The sequence below is a fragment of the Coregonus lavaretus genome (genome assembly GCF_964263955.1).
Source record: "Coregonus lavaretus genome assembly, chromosome: 26".
In the NCBI taxonomy this organism is placed as follows: Eukaryota; Metazoa; Chordata; class Actinopteri; order Salmoniformes; family Salmonidae; genus Coregonus; species Coregonus lavaretus.
The window spans coordinates 40,424,215-40,444,958 of NC_140013.1; the positions used below are offsets into that span (position 1 = coordinate 40,424,215).

Sequence of the window (20,744 nt, forward strand, 5' to 3'; positions counted from 1 at the left end):
AGATCCTGGTTCGAATCCAGGCTCTGTCGCAGCCGGCCGCGACCGGGAGACTCATGGGCGGCGCACAATTGGCCCAGGGTAGGGGAGGGAATGGCCGGCAGGGATGTAGCTCAATTGATAGAGCATGGCGTTTGCAATGCCAGGGTTGTGGGTTCGATTCCCACGGGGGGCCAGTATAAAAAAATATGTATTCGCTGACTGTAAGTCGCTATGGATAAGAGCGTCTGCTAAATGACTAAAAATGTTTAAAAAATGTACTTTTGACCAGAGCCCTATGGGAATAGGGTGCCATTTGGGAGCCTTCACCCACTCTCACCAAGGGCTGTAGCAGTAAATGGATCTGATGGGTTTGATGAACCATCTGACCATTTTGAGTCTCTCACTTGAGAGGTGACTGACAGGGAGATGAGGGTTCAAATGGTAGTGCACTTCATAGGGTGCCTCTTTAGTGTCCCAGCGGCCAGTCAGCAGGGAGCCAGTTTCCTCCTCTGTGGTTAGACAGCAGGGAGCCAGTTTCCTCCTCTGTGGTTAGACAGCAGGGAGCCAGTTTCCTCCTCTGTGGTTAGACAGCAGGGAGCCAGTTAACCTCCTCTGTGGTTAGACAGCAGGGAGCCAGTTTCCTCCTCTGTGGTTAGACAGCAGGGAGCCAGTTTCCTCCTCTGTGGTTAGACAGCAGGGAGCCAGTTTCCTCCTCTGTGGTTAGACAGCAGGGAGCCAGTTTCCTCCTCTGTGGTTAGACAGCAGGGAGCCAGTTTCCTCCTCGTCAAAAACGACACTGTATTCTCTACATAGTGCACTACATTTGACCAGAGCCATATGGGGCCCCGATTTCCTAATAAAAGCCCTATAGGCCTGTGTCAAAAGTAGTACACCATATAGGGAATAGGGTGTCATCCCAGCGGCCGGTCGTCGTAGGCGCTGTACCTCTTGACGTGGATACGGCGCACGCGCTCCCTAAGGTCCACCCCCCCCCCCCCCCCCCCCCCGAGTGGGTGGGGCCTTCCTCCTCCTCACTGTGGGAACCACAGTGGGCGTGGCTGTGGGCGTGTGGCCTCCAATAGGGTGTCGTCAGGGTCAGGAAGTGTCTCGTAGAGCAGAGCGTTCAGGGTCTCCTCGTAGATCCTGGCCTCTGGGAACTCCACCTGGGATAGAGACGGACGGACGGACGGACGGACGGACGGGGTCAACATGAAGATTTGCTGCAGTACAGTAGTAGCGGGTCGGTGTCAGCAACGATGGACTGCCATGAACAAATGGGTGTGTGTGTGAGTGTGAGTGTGTGTGTGTGTGAGTGTGTGAGTGTGTGTGTGTGTGTGAGTGTGAGTGTGAGTGTGAGTGTGTGTGAGTGTGAGTGTGAGTGTGTGAGTGTGAGTGTGAGTGTGAGTGTGAGTGTGAGTGTGTGTGTGTGTGTGTGTGTGTGTGTGTGTGTGTGTGTGAGTGTGAGTGTGTGTGTGTGTGTGTGTGTGTGAGTGTGAGTGTGAGTGTGTGTGTGTGTGTAAAACCCCTAACCAACCTCGGTCAGTTTTTTTTTTTTCTCTGTGGCGTAGACTATGGATGTGCAGCAGACCTCCGCCAGCTTGCGTCCCTGTCTGTAGAACGACCAGCAGCAGATCTCGTCACCGATCACGTCCTTGATGAAGAGAACACGGCCATTGTAGCTCAAGAGACAGCTTGTCAAAAAAGCTCAATATTCTTCAACAGGTTGTCGTCTGAGTTACTGTGGAGGAATGCAACCCATGGATCAGGAGGTACACATAAGTATTTCATTGTCAACACAGAGTACATGATGAGTACTTGACATTAGAGGCCCTCACTGAGCACTTACCAACAGTCATTAACTATTATTGACTCTCCAAACAACAGAACAGGCATAGGGTTCACTAGACTTGTATCTTACCTGGTATAGGAGTACTTGTTGTTACTTCCTGTTGTACAGCAGCTTCACTACAGGCTTGGTGCAGGCCTGGATCAGTCTCGCCCTCCTCCTTGGCAGAGGTGACCACAGGGATTACACACAGAGACTGCTCCTTCTGGTCCTGTTAATCAAAACACACCACAGGCAGGCTGGTATAGTACATAACAGACACCACAGACAGGCTGGTGTAGTACATAGAGAGAAAGAGGTCCAGGACCAGTCTAAACAATGCCTGGTTCCACTCTCACTGGCTCTGTGCTGCTGAACAATACAAAAGGCTTTGTGTCAGGACATACAGTGGGGAAAAAAAGTATTTAGTCAGCCACCAATTGTGCAAGTTCTCCCACTTAAAAAGATGAGAGAGGCCTGTAATTTTCATCATAGGTACACGTCAACTATGACAGACAAATTGAGAAAATCACATTGTAGGATTTTTAATGAATTTATTTGCAAATTATGGTGGAAAATAAGTATTTGGTCACCTACAAACAAGCAAGATTTCTGGCTCTCACAGACCTGTAACTTCTTATTTAAGAGGCTCCTCTGTCCTCCACTCGTTACCTGTATTAATGGCACCTGTTTGAACTTGTTATCAGTATAAAAGACACCTGTCCACAACCTCAAACAGTCACACTCCAAACTCCACTATGGCCAAGACCAAAGAGCTGTCAAAGGACACCAGAAACAAAATTGTAGACCTGCACCAGGCTGGGAAGACTGAATCTGCAATAGGTAAGCAGCTTGGTTTGAAGAAATCAACTGTGGGAGCAATTATTAGGAAATGGAAGACATACAAGACCACTGATAATCTCCCTCGATCTGAGGCTCCACGCAAAATCTCACCCGTGGGGTCAAAATGATCACAAGAACGGTGAGCAAAAATCCCAGAACCACACGGGGGGACCTAGTGAATGACCTGCAGAGAGCTGGGACCAAAGTAACAAAGCCTACCATCAGTAACACACTACGCCGCCAGGGACTCAAATCCTGCAGTGCCAGACGTGTCCCCCTGCTTAAGCCAGTACATGTCCAGGCCCGTCTGAAGTTTGCCAGAGTGCATTTGGATGATCCAGAAGAGGATTGGGAGAATGTCATATGGTCAGATGAAACCAAAATAGAACTTTTTGGTAAAAACTCAACTCGTCGTGTTTGGAGGACAAAGAATGATGAGTTGCATCCAAAGAACACCATACCTACTGTGAAGCATGGGGGTGGAAACATCATGCTTTGGGGCTGTTTTTCTGCAAAGGGACCAGGACGACTGATCCGTGTAAAGGAAAGAATGAATGGGGCCATGTATCGTGAGATTTTTTGTGAAAACCTCCTTCCATCAGCAAGGGCATTGAAGATGAAACGTGGCTGGGTCTTTCAGCATGACAATGATCCCAAACACACCGCCCGGGCAACGAAGGAGTGGCTTCGTAAGAAGCATTTCAAGGTCCTGGAGTGGCCTAGCCAGTCTCCAGATCTCAACCCCATAGAAAATCTTTGGAGGGAGTTGAAAGTCTGTGTTGCCCAGCGACAGCCGCAAAACAAATCAAATCAAATCAAATTTTATTGGTCACATGCGCCGAATACAACAGGTGCAGACATTACAGTGAAATGCTTCCTTACAGCCCTTAACCAACAGTGCATTTATTTTAAACAAAAAAAGTAAGAATAAAACAACAACAAAAAAGTGTTTAGAAAAAAAGAGCAGAAGTAAAATAAAGTGACAGTAGGGAGGCTATATATACAGTAAAATAAAGTGACAGTAGGGAGGCTATATATACAGGGGGGTACCGTTGCATAGTCAATGTGCGGGGGCACCGGCTAGTTGAGGTAGTTGAGGTAATATGTACATGTGGGTAGAGTTAAAGTGACTATGCATAAATACTTAACAGAGTAGCAGCAGCGTAAAAAGGATGGGGTGGGGGGGCAGTGCAAATATTCCGGGTAGCCATGATTAGCTGTTCAGGAGTCTTATGGCTTGGGTGTAGAAGCTGTTGAGAAGTCTTTTGGACCTAGACTTGGCACTCCGGTACCGCTTGCCGTGCGGTAGCAGAGAGAACAGTCTATGACTAGGGTGGCTGGAGTCTTTGACAATTTTGAGGGCCTTCCTCTGACACCGCCTGGTATAGAGGTCCTGGATGGCAGGGAGCTTTGCCCCAGTGATGTACTGGGCCGTACGCACTACCCTCTGTAGTGCCTTGCGGTCAGAGGCCAAGCAGTTGCCATACCAGGCGGTGATGCAACCAGTCAGGATGCTCTCGATGGTGCAGCTGTATAATTTTTTGAGGATCTGAGGACCCATGCCAAATCTTTTTAGTCTCCTGAGGGGGAATAGGCTTTGTCGTGCCCTCTTCACGACTGTCTTGGTGTGTTTGGACCATGATAGTTCGTTGGTGATGTGGACACCAAGGAACTTGAAGCTCTCAACCTGTTCCACTACAGCCCCGTCGATGAGAATGGGGGCGTGCTCAGTCCTCTTTTTTTTCCTGTAGTCCACAATCATCTCCTTTGTCTTGGTCACATCACTGCTCTAGAGGAGATCTGCATGGAGGAATGGGCCAAAATACCAGCAACAGTGTGTGAAAACCTTGTGAAGACTTACAGAAAACGTTTGACCTGTGTCATTGCCAACAAAGGGTATATAACAAAGTATTGAGAAACTTTTGTTATTGACCAAATACTTATTTTCCACCATAATTTGCAAATAAATTCATTAAAAATCCTACAATGTGATTTTCTGGATTTTTTTTTCTCATTTTGTCTGTCATAGTTGACGTGTACCTACGATGAAAATTACAGGCCTCTCATCTTTTTAAGTGGGAGAACTTGCACAATTGGTGGCTGACTAAATACTTTTTTCCCCACTGTATATGAAGGCTCAGCTAAATTCCATTTGAACAACTCAGTCAGGTCAGGAGGTGACTTTGTTGATCGAAGCATGCTCACAGAATTTAAATGGACCGGAACTGAACCCTGACCCCTGACATAGAAGAGTGTAAAGATTATGTTGAAACTTGTATTCACTAAACTCTACCACAAGTGTAGTGTATTACATCAAACATTGTAAAAACGACATCTGAGGTTGAGTGAATCTCTTATAATGCTTTATCATTTCATGTTTAAGACTTGCTCAAAGATTTATTAATATAAGAAGTATATTCCAATCTGAAAATGATGGACTCCACTTCATTCATAAACCCGTTTAATGACATCCACTTTCTGTCATAAAAAAGAGGACATGACATGAATGAAAGCCAGAGCGGTTTTTAATTCAACGTGGTATTGATTCAGGACTCCTCGGCATAGATGTGCTAGAGGCCAATGGAACAAAGACCGTAGGGTATAGAAAGACGCCGGATTGGAGCACATTCAACACATTCAATCAAAGTGGATATTCGTCAAATCCGTCATGATTGATGTATTGTAACAGGCCCACAATGTGGTAACTAAAGTCTGATTTGTCTGTTTCCACTTTTCAGGTTTAGAAAAAGTGACTGCTAAATGCTAACTCCTGTTCGTGTAAACTGGTAGCATAGCTAGCATACAGAAATCGGTGGTGGTAGTCAGTCGTTCTTAACTGTAATGCCGTTGATTGGTGACGATTGGCATGTATTGTGGTTGACATCCATACAAGCATTACCTACCGATGTTTACCTCAACATAGTGTATTTCTCCCATAAGATCTTTCCCCCCCCCCCATGCGTTTCCATGGCATTTCCATTGTTTTGGTCGGGTTCGATTGATCTCTTTACCGCATGTATCGTTGCCCACGGTTACCATGGAGACAGCAGAATCTCCCCAGTATAACCTTGGCTAGTCCAAATACTGAATGCCAGGCATTCCAATGAACATCTATCACACTGACACAGGCTGCACCCTGCATGGCACCCCATGAGGCAGCAGGTAGCCTAGCGGTTAAGAGCGTTGGGCCAGTAACCGAAAGGTCGCTGGTTCGAATCCCCGAGCCAACAAGGTGGATATATATCCACTGTTCTGCCCTTGAGCAGTTAACCAACAACAACTGCTCCCCGGGCGCCAATTATGTCGACATTGATGAAGGCAGCCCCCACACCTCACATTTCGGTTGAATGCATTCAGTTGCGCAACTGTCTAGGTATCCCCCTTTGCACTAGGGGCCCAGGTAAAAAGTATTGCACTACATAGGGAATAGGGTGCCATTTCAGACACATTATACCCACTGCCACTATGGTTGTAACAGTCATGGAATTTTGGATGGTGATTGGCCAGCCAAATTACTACGGTCCTCATAATAAATATATGCATATTATTTTTATTGTATTTTTTTTGAGACGCACATTTTCTCCTCTCCTGACTGCATGTGCTGCCATAGAAATAGAACGAATAGAACAAGTGTCTACATTCAAGTCAATGACGGCATAATGGGTGGACATTGCCAGTGTACTCATAGGAGCAAAACAGGAAGTAAAATATGTGCTAAAATATGTACAGTGATTTGTTGATTCAACTCAACTGACATTACAAAAAATACCTTTCATTGCATGAGCCACATCAGTTAACATAATTTGAATGAACATTCTACATTACCATGGAAATTATTGCATCACAATACCAGGCAGCCATTGCAAGTGTACCCATGAGTTAACCAGTCAAATTGCCAGGGTTAGAGGTTCCAAGCCCCTTCTATTCATTATATGTGTGTTGCTGCTGCATTGTGGGGGGGGGGGGGTGTTGCCTAGGCAACCAAAAACTTGTTTGCTTGTTTCAGCCAGGAGCAACAAAGTTTCATTACGATGTTAATAGTCCATGTTACGGCTGAAACGGACTCAATCGCACAAATCCCCGGCAGTCCAGTCTTCAATCAGCTGTTCATTCCTCAAACAAACATCTTTTTTTTTTTTTACAGTTATGACGGTGATTATATTTTCATGATGGTCTTCATCCATAATCGTCAGTTATAACGGTAATTGTGCCAGTTATGGTAAACAAACAGTATTGTTGTCCTACAGCCACTTACAGAGTAGACACACTGGTCCAAAGCAAGTCAAAGATCACAACATGAGGAAGCAATCTGTGGAGCGTAAGTCATGTTCAAGTCGGCATGGCCAAGACGACAGCAAACAAACACGCGTTACATTACTGTACAGTCTGTTGCCCTCATGCACAGATCTAGGATCTAGCAAAGCTACAAGTTGGATCAGTAGTGAGGGCAACACACTCCTATGCATAGCCTGCAATCCAAATGGCACCCAAATTCCCTACGTAGTGCACTGCTTTCATCCACAGTTCTATGGGCCTTGGTCAAAAGTAGTGCACTATTATAGGGAATATGGTGCCATTTGGGACACAGCTCTCTCTGTGTCACTGACCTGCAGGCCTCCCTGGCACAGCTCCATCAGACCCTGGATCAGGTAATACTTGGCCTCTGCCAGCAGCTCTAGAGCCCCCCTGCCTGCCAGGGGGCAAGGTGACCGCTTCCTCCCGCAGGTACGTCAGGATGGAGCCAAAGTGCTTCCCACTACGATCTATCAGGATCCAGCCTGGACAGGACCATGCAAGGCAAGTAAAGGCAACGGTCAGTTCCGGTCAGATTTTTTAGAGTAGCGTAGTTCCATTTATCTGTTTGATGATGTGCCTGCCATAAGGCCTGTACATGTACATCTAAATGGTATTTGTAATCATTGCTGATGTTTGTTGCTTTAGCCATCTGCTCCATTTCCGAAGTCTGTATTAGACTAAGTAGAGTTTCATCTATGTTTCTGATCCATAAGAGTGACTGTGAGACTTTCTGGAAGTCTCCAAAGTCCTTCTCACCCTCTCTGTCAATGAAGACCTCCTTCCTGCCACTGAACATGGCCTTCAGCACGGAGTCCTGCCTGGTGAGCACCTGCAGCGCGGTGTAGAACAGGGTCCCCCCCTACGTTCAGACGCACATACTTGTTACCCAGGCCCACTGCAGGTCTTGGGACACGCCATCTGGGAGGCTGTGGGGGGGGGAATAGAATCAAACTTGTCTATTCAAGGATGAAAATGTCTATTTGGCATCACCATATAATGATTTTAAAGATTGCATACACTTACACATCCTTCACATTAAAGTCTAGCAGACTGTATAGCCCACATAAACACATAGAGGATATTGGCACATTCATTCATAACTGACCGCTGCCCTCATTGCCCCACCGTTCCATGTATACCTTCATGGGAAAGTCTAATGGCTTGGGAGCCAGTGGAGGTGACCTGGGTCTGGGGGGTGGAGACATAGTCGGTGCTGGGGGAGCTGGCAGCTGTCCCCGGACATGTCCCTCTGAAGGTAGACGACCACCCTGCAGATGGAGGTCCTGATGCCCCCCGCCGTGGTGACAGCTACTGGGGGGGACCGCCACAGCCTTTCACCGGCCCTGCAGATCATACCTGGTGGAGGGGATCAATAAAAAAAAGCACAGCAAAAACCTCAAACCCCTGGCCTGTGCTGAGATGACAGACTAACAAGATCACAGTCGGGACAATGTCCTTCTGAAATCTGAAACCTTGATTTATAGTCATTGACTTAAATTAGAGGGGTGTTGCTCTGGCCAATGCGGTCATACTTAAAACACCAGTAGTCGAGAACATTGTGAACACAATGGAGAGAGGAAGCCACCCACCCAATCAGTATCTTCTCGATTTCCCTTTCCCCTAGCATGGAATTTAGCTGGGCCCACTACGCTGTGTCCATCTTCATACAAAAAACTGACTGCCTTATTTGGGAGAATGTCCCCAAAAACGTTGCATACCAGAGGAAGACAGTCTGTCTCTGGGGAACTTTGATTCCGATGGGTGCAGTAGTGTCATTCAAACCAGCAGAGGACGTTATGTATTGTGATATGAAAAACTATAAGTCGCTCTGGATAAGAGCGTCTGCTAAATGACTAAAATGTAAATGATATCAATACATTTCACATATAGCTACTCCCATGAAACTGTCATGGCATAAATCCTAACATATAGCAACATGTGTGACTACTAAAATAGGCCTAAAACGTCTGTACATATAATTATGAGATAAAGCTAACTAACTAGCAACATAGGGTTGAGTCACAAATGGTAGTTCAGCTAGAGCTAGAAACTAGTTAACTAGTTGTGTTGGCTTGCTAACTAACTACTGGCTAACTTACTGTTGTTAGCCAGCTATTATTATATGTCAAGTATAAATTCAAGATCATTGAGACGAACTTGAATGACGTAGTCCTACTAGTGTATAATAATTAGCTTAGCTAACGTTAGCTAATTATTATACACTAGTAGGACTACGTCATTCAAGTTCGTCTCAATGATGTGTGGCTTACTTGCTTTTCTCCTTGCCACCCCGGAAAAAAAATGCTAGCTAACAGTTAGCTAACTTTTTAGATACTCACCCACACCGTCTTTCTCTTGGCATAATTAGTTTGTTGAACGGGTGATCGTTAGTACATTAAAAGCTATGTTATGTACGCCACCTACAATTGTCAATATTTACAAGGCAACGACGTGAAATAACTTTCCCAACTACAGAAAAGTTTGCTACTACAACTCCCACCCACCTCCTTACCGGAAGTTACATGCCTTGGCCAAACACAACTGTTTCCCTCGCAGCCGAAGTGCCCTGTGGATTATGCCACATAATCACAACATTGATATCAAATTTAAATACATTTAAGGTGAGTGAATGACTGACTTGAAGAGCTCTCACTTGTAGACAATAATGATTTGACTTTTGCACAGCTTGTAACCAGCAACTCACGCTAAAATACCTAGTCAGCTAGCTAAAACAGTTAGTTAATGCTTTCTAGCTAGCCATGTTACTGGCTGTTGCTAACCTCTTGCCCTCCACTATTAGCTTGTTTGTCCAGAACATGACAGTCCGATTAGGGCATCAGGACAAGCTGGGAGATAGACAACAAGCTAATTAGCTATCTAGATAGCTAGCAGGCTAGGTAAGTAGCAAAGATGTTTATATCTGTGTAAATAGTTAGTGAGAGACCTTCTGGTTGTAAATTGTAGCTAACGTTAGCTAGCTATAGAGAACATTGCCAAAGAAGCAGCTGGCTAGCGCAGATTAAAGGCTATTGCATGTGTGCCAACAACTAATTATGTCAGATAGCTAGCTAGTGATTAGTCAAAGGTCACAGAATCAAATTGTATGTATTTTTTTGTTAGTGTAAACAATATTTTCCTAACTAACGTTATCCATGTCTGTCACAATACTAGACTGCATTCTCTCTTCTTTTTACATAATAATATAATATTTAGCAGACGCTTTTATCCAAAGCGATTTACAGTCTTGCGTGCATACATTTTGTGTATGGGTGGTCCCGGGGATCGAACCCACTACCCTTGGCATTACAAGCGCCGTGCTCTACCAGCTGAGCTACAGAGGATCACCCACATGTTACATCTGCATTTTAGTCATTTAGCAGACGCTCTTATCCAGAGCGACTTACAGTTAGCACATACATTATTTTATCGAACCCACAACCCTGGCGTTGCAAACGCCATGCTCTACCAACTGAGCTACATCCCCTCGCCTACTCCCCAAGTTTACTAATGTAGCAACGGTCATCAACATTGTTGGCTCTATACATAACTGAGCGACGCATTAAATCGGTTTTTGGTTGTCACGTTCTGTTGCATAATTCAACAATTGTGTCAATAGCAGTATACCCTTGGATTAAAAATCAAAACGCTTGGCTCTAGATTACACCTGTCTAAACATACTTTTGTGCGCAAGATTAGACATATCACTATAATCCGAGTGTACATTTTCGGAAGTTGCTTTCATTTCAGAGCATTTAATTTGTAAACATTTCAACACTATTAAATGATTACTTTTTTAAATTCCACAAAAGATGTACACCTATCAAAATAAAGTGATCTTTCTTGTGATGTAAAATGCTGACCACACCGCTCGCGTTACAAAATAACATGTATGTGTACATTTACGTAACGCGAGCGGTGTGGTCAGCAAGTTAGCATTGTTATAGATGCAACGGAAAGACAATGTATTCCATTGAGGCCATTTCAGCCATTACCGGGGTGTGTTTGACAGGTCATTAGAAACATTTCCACGGTCGTAAAGTTAACGGGAAAAAACGACAGGCACAAGCAAGATTATTAAAGAGTCGCAGGAGTAAAATGAAAGCAATCAATCCAGCGAGATGTAAGTGCCAAGTGGATTTTGCACCCCTCAAACGCAGGAAATAGATGGCTGAAAAAGACAGATCCTCAGGTGGGCGGGGCATGCATGTTGCTATACTAATGTGACAGACAATGCCCAAAGTAATACAAATCCGCAAGTTGTCTCTCACCTATCCCGCCCTTTTAGATCTATGCAGATGAGCGAGAGACGAGGAAAGGAAGTCACTTTAGACTATTGAGATGCTGGTTAAATAAAACATTTTTTTAAAGCATCCATATATCCACGGTATCTCATGGTATTAATGTTGTGTTTTTCAGCCCCCCATCTATAACCCAGCTCTTGGGACAGGCCTTGTGGCCATGGCGAAAGACCCGTTGGGTGAAGCTGGCCTTCATTTTGATGAACTCAACAAGCTGCGGGTGCTGGAGCCAGAGGTGGGCCAGAAGACCACGGAGCTCAAGGAGGAGTGCAAAGACTTTGTTGACAGTAAGAACATTCCATTATCTTCTGTTCTGTGTCCCAAATGGCACCATATTCCCTATATAGTGGGCCCTGGGCAAATGTAGTGCACTACATAGGGAATAGTGTGCCATTTGGGACACTCCACTTGGTGTTAAGTGCCATTACTTTCATAGAATATTGTGCAGATCAGTGGAGAGGTCCACTCGCACATCTGTTCTTAATGTTAAAACTGTGTTCTTCAAATGTTGTTGACACCTAATTACCGAATAGTGTTTTACTAACTTTCGTGCATTCATTCAATACACAGAAATCGGCCAGTTTCAGAAGGTAGTGGGTGGTCTCATCGAGCTGGTGGATGAATTGGCAAAAGAGGCAGAGACGGAGAAGATGAAGGTAAGGGTCTGCATTGGCTCTTTTAAGAGTTGTGAGTTTCTTAGTCCATCTTTACAGGACTCAGACACACACAGATGCAATACTTTTTGTTCAACTCATTCAAAGTCAATTGTTTTCAATCAACGTGTCAGTCAGATCAAAGTGACCGCTGGCTCTACAATCTGCCTGTCTGCAAGCAATCTCAGGTTGAAAACAAAACAGTGGACTTTGACTGCTAGCTAGCTAGGCCACTGAGTACACTTGCTGCACTTTTCTGTGGGAACGACCGAGGCCTTGTTATCTGGGTGAACAACATGCTGCTGTACTGCCTCCTTCTCCCAGGCGATTGGAGCCAGGAACCTGTTGAAGTCTGTGGCCAAGCAGAGGGAGGCCCAGCAACAGCAGCTCCATGCCCTGATAGCAGAGAAGACGATGCAGCTGGAGAGGTAAGAAGACTGAAGCCTGGTCCCAGATCTGATCTCACTAGCCTGGTCCCAGATCTGATCTCACTAGCCTGGTCCCAGGTCTGATCTCACTAGCCTGGTCCCAGATCTGATCTCACTAGCCTGGTCCCAGATCTGATCTCACTAGCCTGGTCCCAGGTCTGATCTCACTAGCCTGGTCCCAGGTCTGATCTCACTAGCCTGGTCCCAGATCTGATCTCACTAGCCTGGTCCCAGGTCTGATCTCACTAGCCTGGTCCCAGATCTGATCTCACTAGCCTGGTCCCAGATCTGATCTCACTAGCCTGGTCCCAGGTCTGATCTCACTAGCCTGGTCCCAGATCTGTTTGTGCTTTTGCTCACTCCATTGTCAAGCCACACATGTTTGGAAGGACAATTCCATATGGAGTTGGCAAGAGACTAGAAACAGACTGTTATCCAGGCTATATTAAAGAGACCAGAAACAGACTGTTACCCAGGCTATATTAAAGAGACCAGAAACAGACTGGTACCCAGGCTATATTAAAGAGACCAGAAACAGACTGGTACCCAGGCTATATTAAAGAGACCAGAAACAGACTGGTACCCAGGCTATATTAAAGAGACCAGAAACAGACTGGTACCCAGGCTATATTAAAGAGACTAGAAACAGACTGGTACCCAGGCTATATTAAAGAGACTAGAAACAGACTGGCACCCATGCTATATTAAAGAGACCAGAAACAGACTGGTACCCAGGCTATATTAAAGAGACCAGAAACAGACTGGTACCCAGGCTATATTAAAGAGACCAGAAACAGACTGGTATCCAGGCTATATTAAAGAGACCAGAAACAGACTGGTACCCAGGCTATATTAAAGAGACCAGAAACAGACTGGTACCCAGGCTATATTAAAGAGACCAGAAACAGACTGGTACCCAGGCTATATTAAAGAGACTAGAAACAGACTGGTACCCAGGCTATATTAAAGAGACTAGAAACAGACTGGCACCCATGCTATATTAAAGAGACCAGAAACAGACTGGTACCCAGGCTATATTAAAGAGACCAGAAACAGACTGGTACCCAGGCTATATTAAAGAGACCAGAAACAGACTGGTACCCAGGCTATATTAAAGAGACCAGAAACAGACTGGTACCCAGGCTATATTAAAGAGACCAGAAACAGACTGGTACCCAGGCTATATTAAAGAGACCAGAAACAGACTGGTACCCAGGCTATATTAAAGAGACCAGAAACAGACTGGCTCCCAGGCTAAGAAGACTGTTTGTCTTATTCAATCTTGTTCTGAAGACAGCTGTGCCTCAAGGGCAGAAACGAACGTGATTGGTGAAATTTATTTGGCAAGAAATGTAAGACTGAGGTCAAGTCTCCTTGTGAAATCAATAACAATGGGGAAATATATTGTTAGTGTCTCGTTCTCAGGGGTTGACATTATAGTCAGTCAGTTAGTTAATTAGTCAGTCAGTCCCTGGGGTTTAATGAAGTTTGTCTTTGTTTGTAATCTATTCCAGGTATCGCATCGAGTATGAAGCTCTCTCCAAAGTGGAGGCTGAGCAGAATGAGTTCATTGAACAGTTCATTCTGCAGAAATAAGGGGTGCGTCGAAGGCCCGAAATGTGTGCGTGTCTGTGCGTGTCTGTGTGTGTGTGTGACCATGTTTCCAGGGTGCCTGAATAGTTTTCTATGGGTGATATCCACTACGCTATGGGTTAACGGGAATCGCTCATCTGAACACAACCTCTCTTACACCTCACAAGCAATCCAAAACTGCTCCAACTAAAACACAGGTGTTACCGTGACAGCAACAGACAGACCACATGCAAAGTTAAAGTAGCTTCTCACTCTTAGGCTTCTAGAACACCATAACATGTTCCTCACTAGCAGGTGTCAACCCTCCTCCCCCAGTTATCCATTTTTAGCATTTAAGTGTTGAATGCTTGAAATATAATTAAAACCTGAGGCTCTATAGGCGTCACGCCTTTCCACAACACTACAGAATATCAGACAAGCAAATGGGGAAGAAAGCTATTTATATATACCAAGGAATGTATTTATACTATTTAATACCGAATAATTACTCTGTATAGATAGTTTTATTACCTTTTCTACAAGTAGAAAACAAAGTACAGTATGTGCATGTTACTGTAAATAATTTCATGATTTCCCCCCCAATTATTATTATTATTTTTTTTGCTGTGTGTCGTCTGTTTACATCTGAGGTAGGAATATGTTCATGGTTTTATAATTTCACCATTGTCTGTGGGACCACACCAAAACATTTACCCTCAGGTGGCTTATTGGAATTTCAGGCCAGTGTATAAATAAACAGTAAAGTACATTTGAAAGGTATATTAATTATTTTATGTTTACAGTATATATCAAGAAATTATCAAATGTTCTCATACTCTGCATTCATCTTATCCATGTTAAAAGTTAGTAAACCAGCTTAGTGGACCAACTTCATCAAAATATGAGGTATACTTGAATAAAAAGGATTTGCACATATTTTGATTCTCTTGGTGTCAACATTCTTGACTATTGCTAACCATGATTTTTTCTCGACTTTAAATATACGAATTGACAATTGATCACAAAAATTACTATGAAAATTAGTAGTGTAGTCTAGACTAGAGGTATGATTACCTGGATGTCTAGGCAGCCGGGTCACAGCTTGAGATTCAGAATGTACAGGTGGATTAGTAGCCTGAGTGCCAATCTGTTTGTGCCATCATGCCAACTCCTTGTCACTTGTAATGTTTGGTTTGACAAGGACAGCAATGGAGTTGGACAATAGCACAAACAGAATGGCACTCAGGCTAGAAATAGATGAGTGTCTCATTTGATCTTCTTGGCCTTAGCTGAGCCCTTTCCTCCCTGAGTGTTGGTGTTGTAAGCTGAGCCCTTTCCTCCCTGAGTGTTGGTGTTGTAAGCTGAGCTGAACATCATGGTGAACAGCAGCATCAGAGGAACCAGGAGGTACGGAGCGTAGATGACTGCAAGGGTGTAGCGTTCCTTCTGGGTCTGGGGGCCAGGGTGGGGCTCCGTGGGGAAGGGGTAGTAGAGGATGTGGGCTAGGATGGGGACCAGGGTGGTGGCTACGTGGGTGGAATAGACAATGGCCGGAGTCCTGATCCACTTGCAGCCTCCTGGAAGAGATGATGGTTGATGGAACAGAATTAGGTTGATTTCCTCACGTTATGACAGGCTTACCTGCCTTGTCGTCATGTCTGATTTATGACAACGTCTACGTCTCAAATGGTGCACTATTCCCTATTTAGTGCACTACTTTTAAACAGGGCCCATAGGACTCTGGACAAAAGTAGTGCAACATAGGGAATAGGGCGCCATTTGGGATACACACATATACTGATAAAGGGGTGTTAAAAGAATGGGCATCCGCTAGAGGTCACACTTGAGTTACTTATGACTAAATTACTATCTACAGCGTGCCAAATCAAAGGTCTTCTTGCACCATGGGCTTAATTTTGTAATTCCAAATACCACAGATTTTTACATTAGTTTGCTAGCCCATATGGGGCCATACCAAATGACTCCCTATGTAGTGCAGTACTTTTGACCTCTCTCATCAAAAGTACTGCACTAAAGGGAAATGGGTGCCATTTGGGACGTATCCCATGTTATCTGACCTTTGAGGAAGGCATATGCAGCTATGGGGAAGAACGGGATTTGGACCAGGGCCTCGCAGAAGATGAAGGACTTGAACCAGGTGGGGGGATCCAGCATCATGGGGTCTCTGAACTCAGCCCCATACCATCTCAAAAGATCTTTCAGCTGTTGAAAAAAAAAAGTATATATATATATCAACACAATATATTTGTAAACACTCAATGTTGCATCACTATAGGCACATTGGGTGTTAAAAGGGATTTTCAACACCCCCAAAAATAATACGGTGATATGATGCAGTCACCGTTACTTCATCCACTACCAACTTTCCTTCATGGACCTACTACTACACACTAGTCAATTAAACAGGTCAAACTTACCTGTTGAGGATACAGCTGTGCAGGAAGCAACGCTTGAAGATCAATGAATAATGTAATAGGAATGTGAGAAGCAAAATAAAAGAAAAATATTATCTCTAATATACGAAGAACACCCATATTGTATCAAAGGAAAGATACACCAAAAATATATACAGCTATCTCAACTTTAACTTAGATATTAGCGAGAGCGCACGCAAACGTGACAACGTTGAATAGAAAAGAGGGGTTAGGCTAGTGACGTGGCAATGCATGTCGGATGGTTCGATTCTATTGGCCCTTTTGCTTGGTTGATCTAGCTGAGGGGCGGTACTGAATCTGTAGGCTCTGTTCAAACATTTTAAACATGCAGCAACCTTCCTTCCTCGACTAGTGATTACTTCAAGTTTAGGGAGGTAGAAAAATATAATTAAACCAGGCTCTATAGTATTAAATTACACGTCATTTTAGCGCGACACAGGCAGCCAGCATTGTTGACATTGTAACGGGACGGTTAGTTGCGCTAGTGTTTTGTTGAAATATGCCCGAAGCTGCAAAACCATCTTTAGATGCCACCTCTGCGACCAGAACCTAAGGATATTCGGTGCTCTCCAAATGTGCGTTCGCTTATGTCAACGTCGGATTGTACCATTCTGACTAGGGGTGCGTTCGTAAATTCAGTCTGGCTATCTACTCTGATTTCAGAGCACTCTCGTCTTGAGTGTGACAGAGCGCAGAATAATTTATGAATTTATGAACGCTCAACACCAGATAAATATGGCCAGTTTGTTGATAATCACAAGTTTACTGGAGAACGGAGACCAAGTAGAGACTTTTGGACAAGGTGGATAATTGTATAATATAAGGCAGTTTATTCAGAGGTAAAGATATCTGAAAATAGCGTGCACGGGCCCGTTCGTCAACCTCGTAGGGAGATATCTGAGAGCGCGCCCCTAAACATTGTGTGCTGACATTTTATACAATAAAATAAGTAGGTTGATTCTAGTAGTTCTGATCTCCCGATTGGTCCTGATGAGTTGGTCGAGGTCATCTCCATTTCATTGGCTCTGAGTCGGGTTCTCTGTCTTCAGCCTAAGAGAAGGGGTTTTTTGTGTGTGTGTGCTTAACAATGATGATGTGTGTGTATGTGTGTGTATGTGTGTGTATGTGTGTGTGTGTGTATGTGTGTAAGTGTGTGTGTATGTGTGTGTGTATGTGTGTGTGTGTGTATGTGTGTGTGTGTATGTGTGTGTATGTGTGTGTGTGTATGTGTGTGTGTGTATGTGTGTGTGTGTGGGGGGGTGTGTGTATGTCCTCAGGGCAATAACTCGTGAGTTTGGGAGAACTGAGAGACCTATGGCGTGGGTGTTGCCCATGGCCACCTGCTGATAAGGCCGACAAGATAGAAGTCTTTGTGCATTGTATTAAATCCAAAGGCCCCAACACAAGATGGGTTATGCACAAGATTTTAGTCAGACCAAGCTTTAACATAATATATTTACCACGACAAGTGTCAGTAAACGTCGGCAAAAAAGCGTAGTTAAATTGTTGCCAGCGGCACAGTTACAGTCACCAACGCTCTGGATAACATGAAAACACCCTAACCAGCTCTGCTAGGGCGAGTAAAATGGTCAGAGTGAGATTTTTTCTCATTTGTGTCTGTAAGTAGCTAGCAACCTAGCCAAAGTTAGCCAGTTAGCTTGGGTGCTTGACTGCCTTTGTGAAGTCAGAACGCTCCGAAAGAGGGAGGGGATTGGTTGCACGTTTGAAAGAGGACCACCCTGGCCTAACATCATATCACTGCATCATCCATCAATCTGTTCTGTGTGCCAGCCTGGGAAAATAGTATTCTGAGGTCATGACAATGATGATGAAACTGATCAACTTTTTGAGAGCAACATCATCCCTACAACAGCCCCTGCTACGAGGCATTCTGACAGAGGCCAATGCCAGTTTTGATGACTTACTACTGCACAACAATGTCAGATGGCTCAGCAAAAGCAGGGTTTTGGAACGCGTTTGGGCCATTCAGGAGGAAATCAAAGCTTTCTTATCAGAGTAAAAGAGTGACAAGGCAACTCAGTTTTCTGAGTTTTTGGAAGATGAGGAGAAGATGGAAACAGTTGCATTTTTGACAGACATTACATCACACCTTAATCAACTGAATGTTAAGCTGCAGGGACGGGACAACACAGTGTGTGATATGATAACAGCAGTCCGGGCTTTCCAGAAGAAATTTGAGCTTTTCAAGAATGATCTCCAGGGAGAAATTGTCCACTTCTCCAATCTTCTGGTGCAATCGCAGGGAGACAAAGATGTTCCCAACCATGTAGATTTCATCCAGAAGCTGATGGAGAACTTCAAGGCACGCTTTGATGACTTCACTGTTGGAAGAGAACTGCTGCTGCTCATCCAGAACCCCTTCTTGGTCACAAATGTGACAAAGTTGTCAGAAGAAGCAAAACAGATCTTCAGATGGGTAGATGTTGCATCACTGCAAATGGAGTTGATTGAGCTGCAACAAAATGTGGCTCTGAAGGAGCCGGCTGGTGATGGTGACCCTGTCCCTTTCTGGGGAAAGATGGCGCCTGCAGCTGATATCCCTGTTCTCAAGAGACTGCCACTATACATCCTGACCATGTTTGGCTCCACATACAGCTGTGAATCAGCCTTCTCCACAATGAACTTTATTTAAAAACAAATACCGCACCAGGCTCACCAATGAACACCTGCAACAGTGTCTCAGAGTTGCTCTCACACCGTTTGTGCCAAAGTTCAATGCATTGGCAGGAGACAAAAAATGTAATTTATCTAATTGATGCAATGGCAAGGCCCAGAGGGACTTATACATGAATATTGCATGGCCCACAGTGACGTTCTGTGCATTCAGATTATTATTTTTGTTCAACTCTCCTTTGTTCTCCAGAAAACATGCACTTTATTTTATTTAAAAAAAAAAAGTTAATTCAAGGCCCAAGTACAATGGTTCACAGTGCAACCACTTTTGTTCTTCAGCAATGTTGATGCAATGTTGCACATGTTTACATTCGAAAGTTGTAATTAATTCAAGTTCTTAGTCTCATTTAATGTACATTTTATATAACAACATGTTTCCTAAGTCGTAGAGGACTACGTTTGTTAATACGCTGTACCACAGCGCCGATAAAGGACAATATCCATCCGGACCTTTGCCACCTAGGAAATTTGTGTCACTGGACCTTCTCAAATAGTACTGGAGTACTCCTGTTATAGTCCATCAAAGATGGGCATTGGAACATTATGCCAGTCATACCAGTGGCTTGGCACCTAAAACCCTCACTAACGTTTACAGATGCACAATTGAGAGCATCCTTTCTGGCTGTATCACCGCCTGGTACAGCAACTGCACCGCCCACAACCGCAGGGCTCTCCAGAGGGTGGTGCGGTCTGCCCAACGCATTACTGGTTATAATAATAATAATAATAATATGCCATTTAGCAGACGCTTTTATCCAAAGCGACTTACAGTCGTGCGTGCATACATTTTTTTTTGTGTATGGGTGGTCCCGGGGATCGAACCCACTACCTTGGCGTTACAAGCGCCGTGCTCTACCAGCTGAGCTACAGAGGATCACTGATGAAACTGGTTAGTTAGATATACCACGATAGGTATACTACGAAGCAAGCTTGATCTACTCAGGGTTTTCTAAAGCTAGCCAGCTTCAGCTAACTAGCAGGCTTGTAAATGCGAGTGCATGTCGCACGTGGATACTCGAACACAGAACTCTTCATTGAGGCAATGCTTAAACATCAATCCATCAGATTTGTGCCACATTTACATTTCAGAAATCAAAATGAAAGACAAGTTATCTTGCAAATTCAGCAGACTATTGTGTGAAGTAGACTTTTAGAAGTGCAGTCTTTTTTTTGGATAACTTTGGTGTGCTTTGGTGTGGTTATCAATGCACGAGCACCTTTCCCCCCCACTCCTAATGATAAAATAATTGTATTAAGTCATACAAAAGTTTCACTGTGCGTGAAGTTTCTAATCATTTTTTATTACTGAATGTGCAATGTGATAGGTATTTTAACATTACAATTTAACACACAAACACATTTGATTAATAAAATATTTTATCAGTTGTCTTCCTCAAATGAAGTGGATGATGATGCAATCTTTGCGAGAGGGAGGGAATCTGATTTCATTTGTCCTCAACACGCGGCTCAGACACTTCATTCAGGATAAATGTAGTTAGCCCTGAGTTAGCCTGCCTCGGAGCAGGTTAGATCTGAGGGATTCATTGCCATATAAATTTAGCTGGCTTAAAGGTGAGCTACTTTCGTGGGACCTGGTTATTCCAAGTTGAACTCATAGTTGACCAAAGTTACCTTGCTATTATAATGGCGCCGGAGAAGATGGCTGCCGTTTTACAGCCCTCTAACCAATTGTACTATTA

At 44.2% G+C, this 20,744-nt stretch overlaps 2 protein-coding genes and 1 pseudogene across 4 annotated transcripts; 1 reads left to right on the forward strand and 2 right to left on the reverse strand.

The window, feature by feature from the left end:
- Positions 1–795: 795 nt before the first annotated feature.
- Positions 796–9,364, reverse strand: LOC311101266 (BTB/POZ domain-containing adapter for CUL3-mediated RhoA degradation protein 2-like; annotated as a pseudogene). The gene is made up of 7 exons (XR_014615769.1): positions 9,283–9,364; positions 8,083–8,299; positions 7,700–7,869; positions 7,255–7,425; positions 1,898–2,036; positions 1,514–1,717; positions 796–1,142 (listed from the first exon to the last, which is right to left on the reverse strand). The product of XR_014615769.1 is annotated as a BTB/POZ domain-containing adapter for CUL3-mediated RhoA degradation protein 2-like (transcript).
- On the forward strand, positions 9,177–14,830 carry LOC311101264 (intraflagellar transport protein 20 homolog). Of its 2 annotated transcripts, none has more exons than XM_084142392.1 (5): positions 9,177–9,564; positions 11,360–11,528; positions 11,812–11,897; positions 12,219–12,322; positions 13,837–14,830. In XM_084142392.1, exons 1-5 carry the CDS (start codon positions 9,466–9,468, stop codon positions 13,916–13,918), a joined length of 540 nt encoding a protein of 179 aa, XP_083998518.1. In that variant the 5' UTR covers positions 9,177–9,465; the 3' UTR covers positions 13,919–14,830. The 2 variants fall into 2 exon arrangements, with proteins under 2 accessions (XP_083998518.1, XP_083998519.1); XM_084142393.1 differs by having other exon boundaries at positions 9,510–9,840.
- On the reverse strand, positions 14,400–16,583 carry LOC311101265 (sigma intracellular receptor 2-like). The gene is made up of 3 exons (XM_084142394.1): positions 16,333–16,583; positions 15,973–16,117; positions 14,400–15,471 (listed from the first exon to the last, which is right to left on the reverse strand). The coding sequence occupies exons 1-3, from the start codon at positions 16,447–16,449 to the stop codon at positions 15,161–15,163; spliced, it is 573 nt and encodes a 190-aa protein (XP_083998520.1). The 5' UTR covers positions 16,450–16,583; the 3' UTR covers positions 14,400–15,160.
- Positions 16,584–20,744: the final 4,161 nt, after the last annotated feature.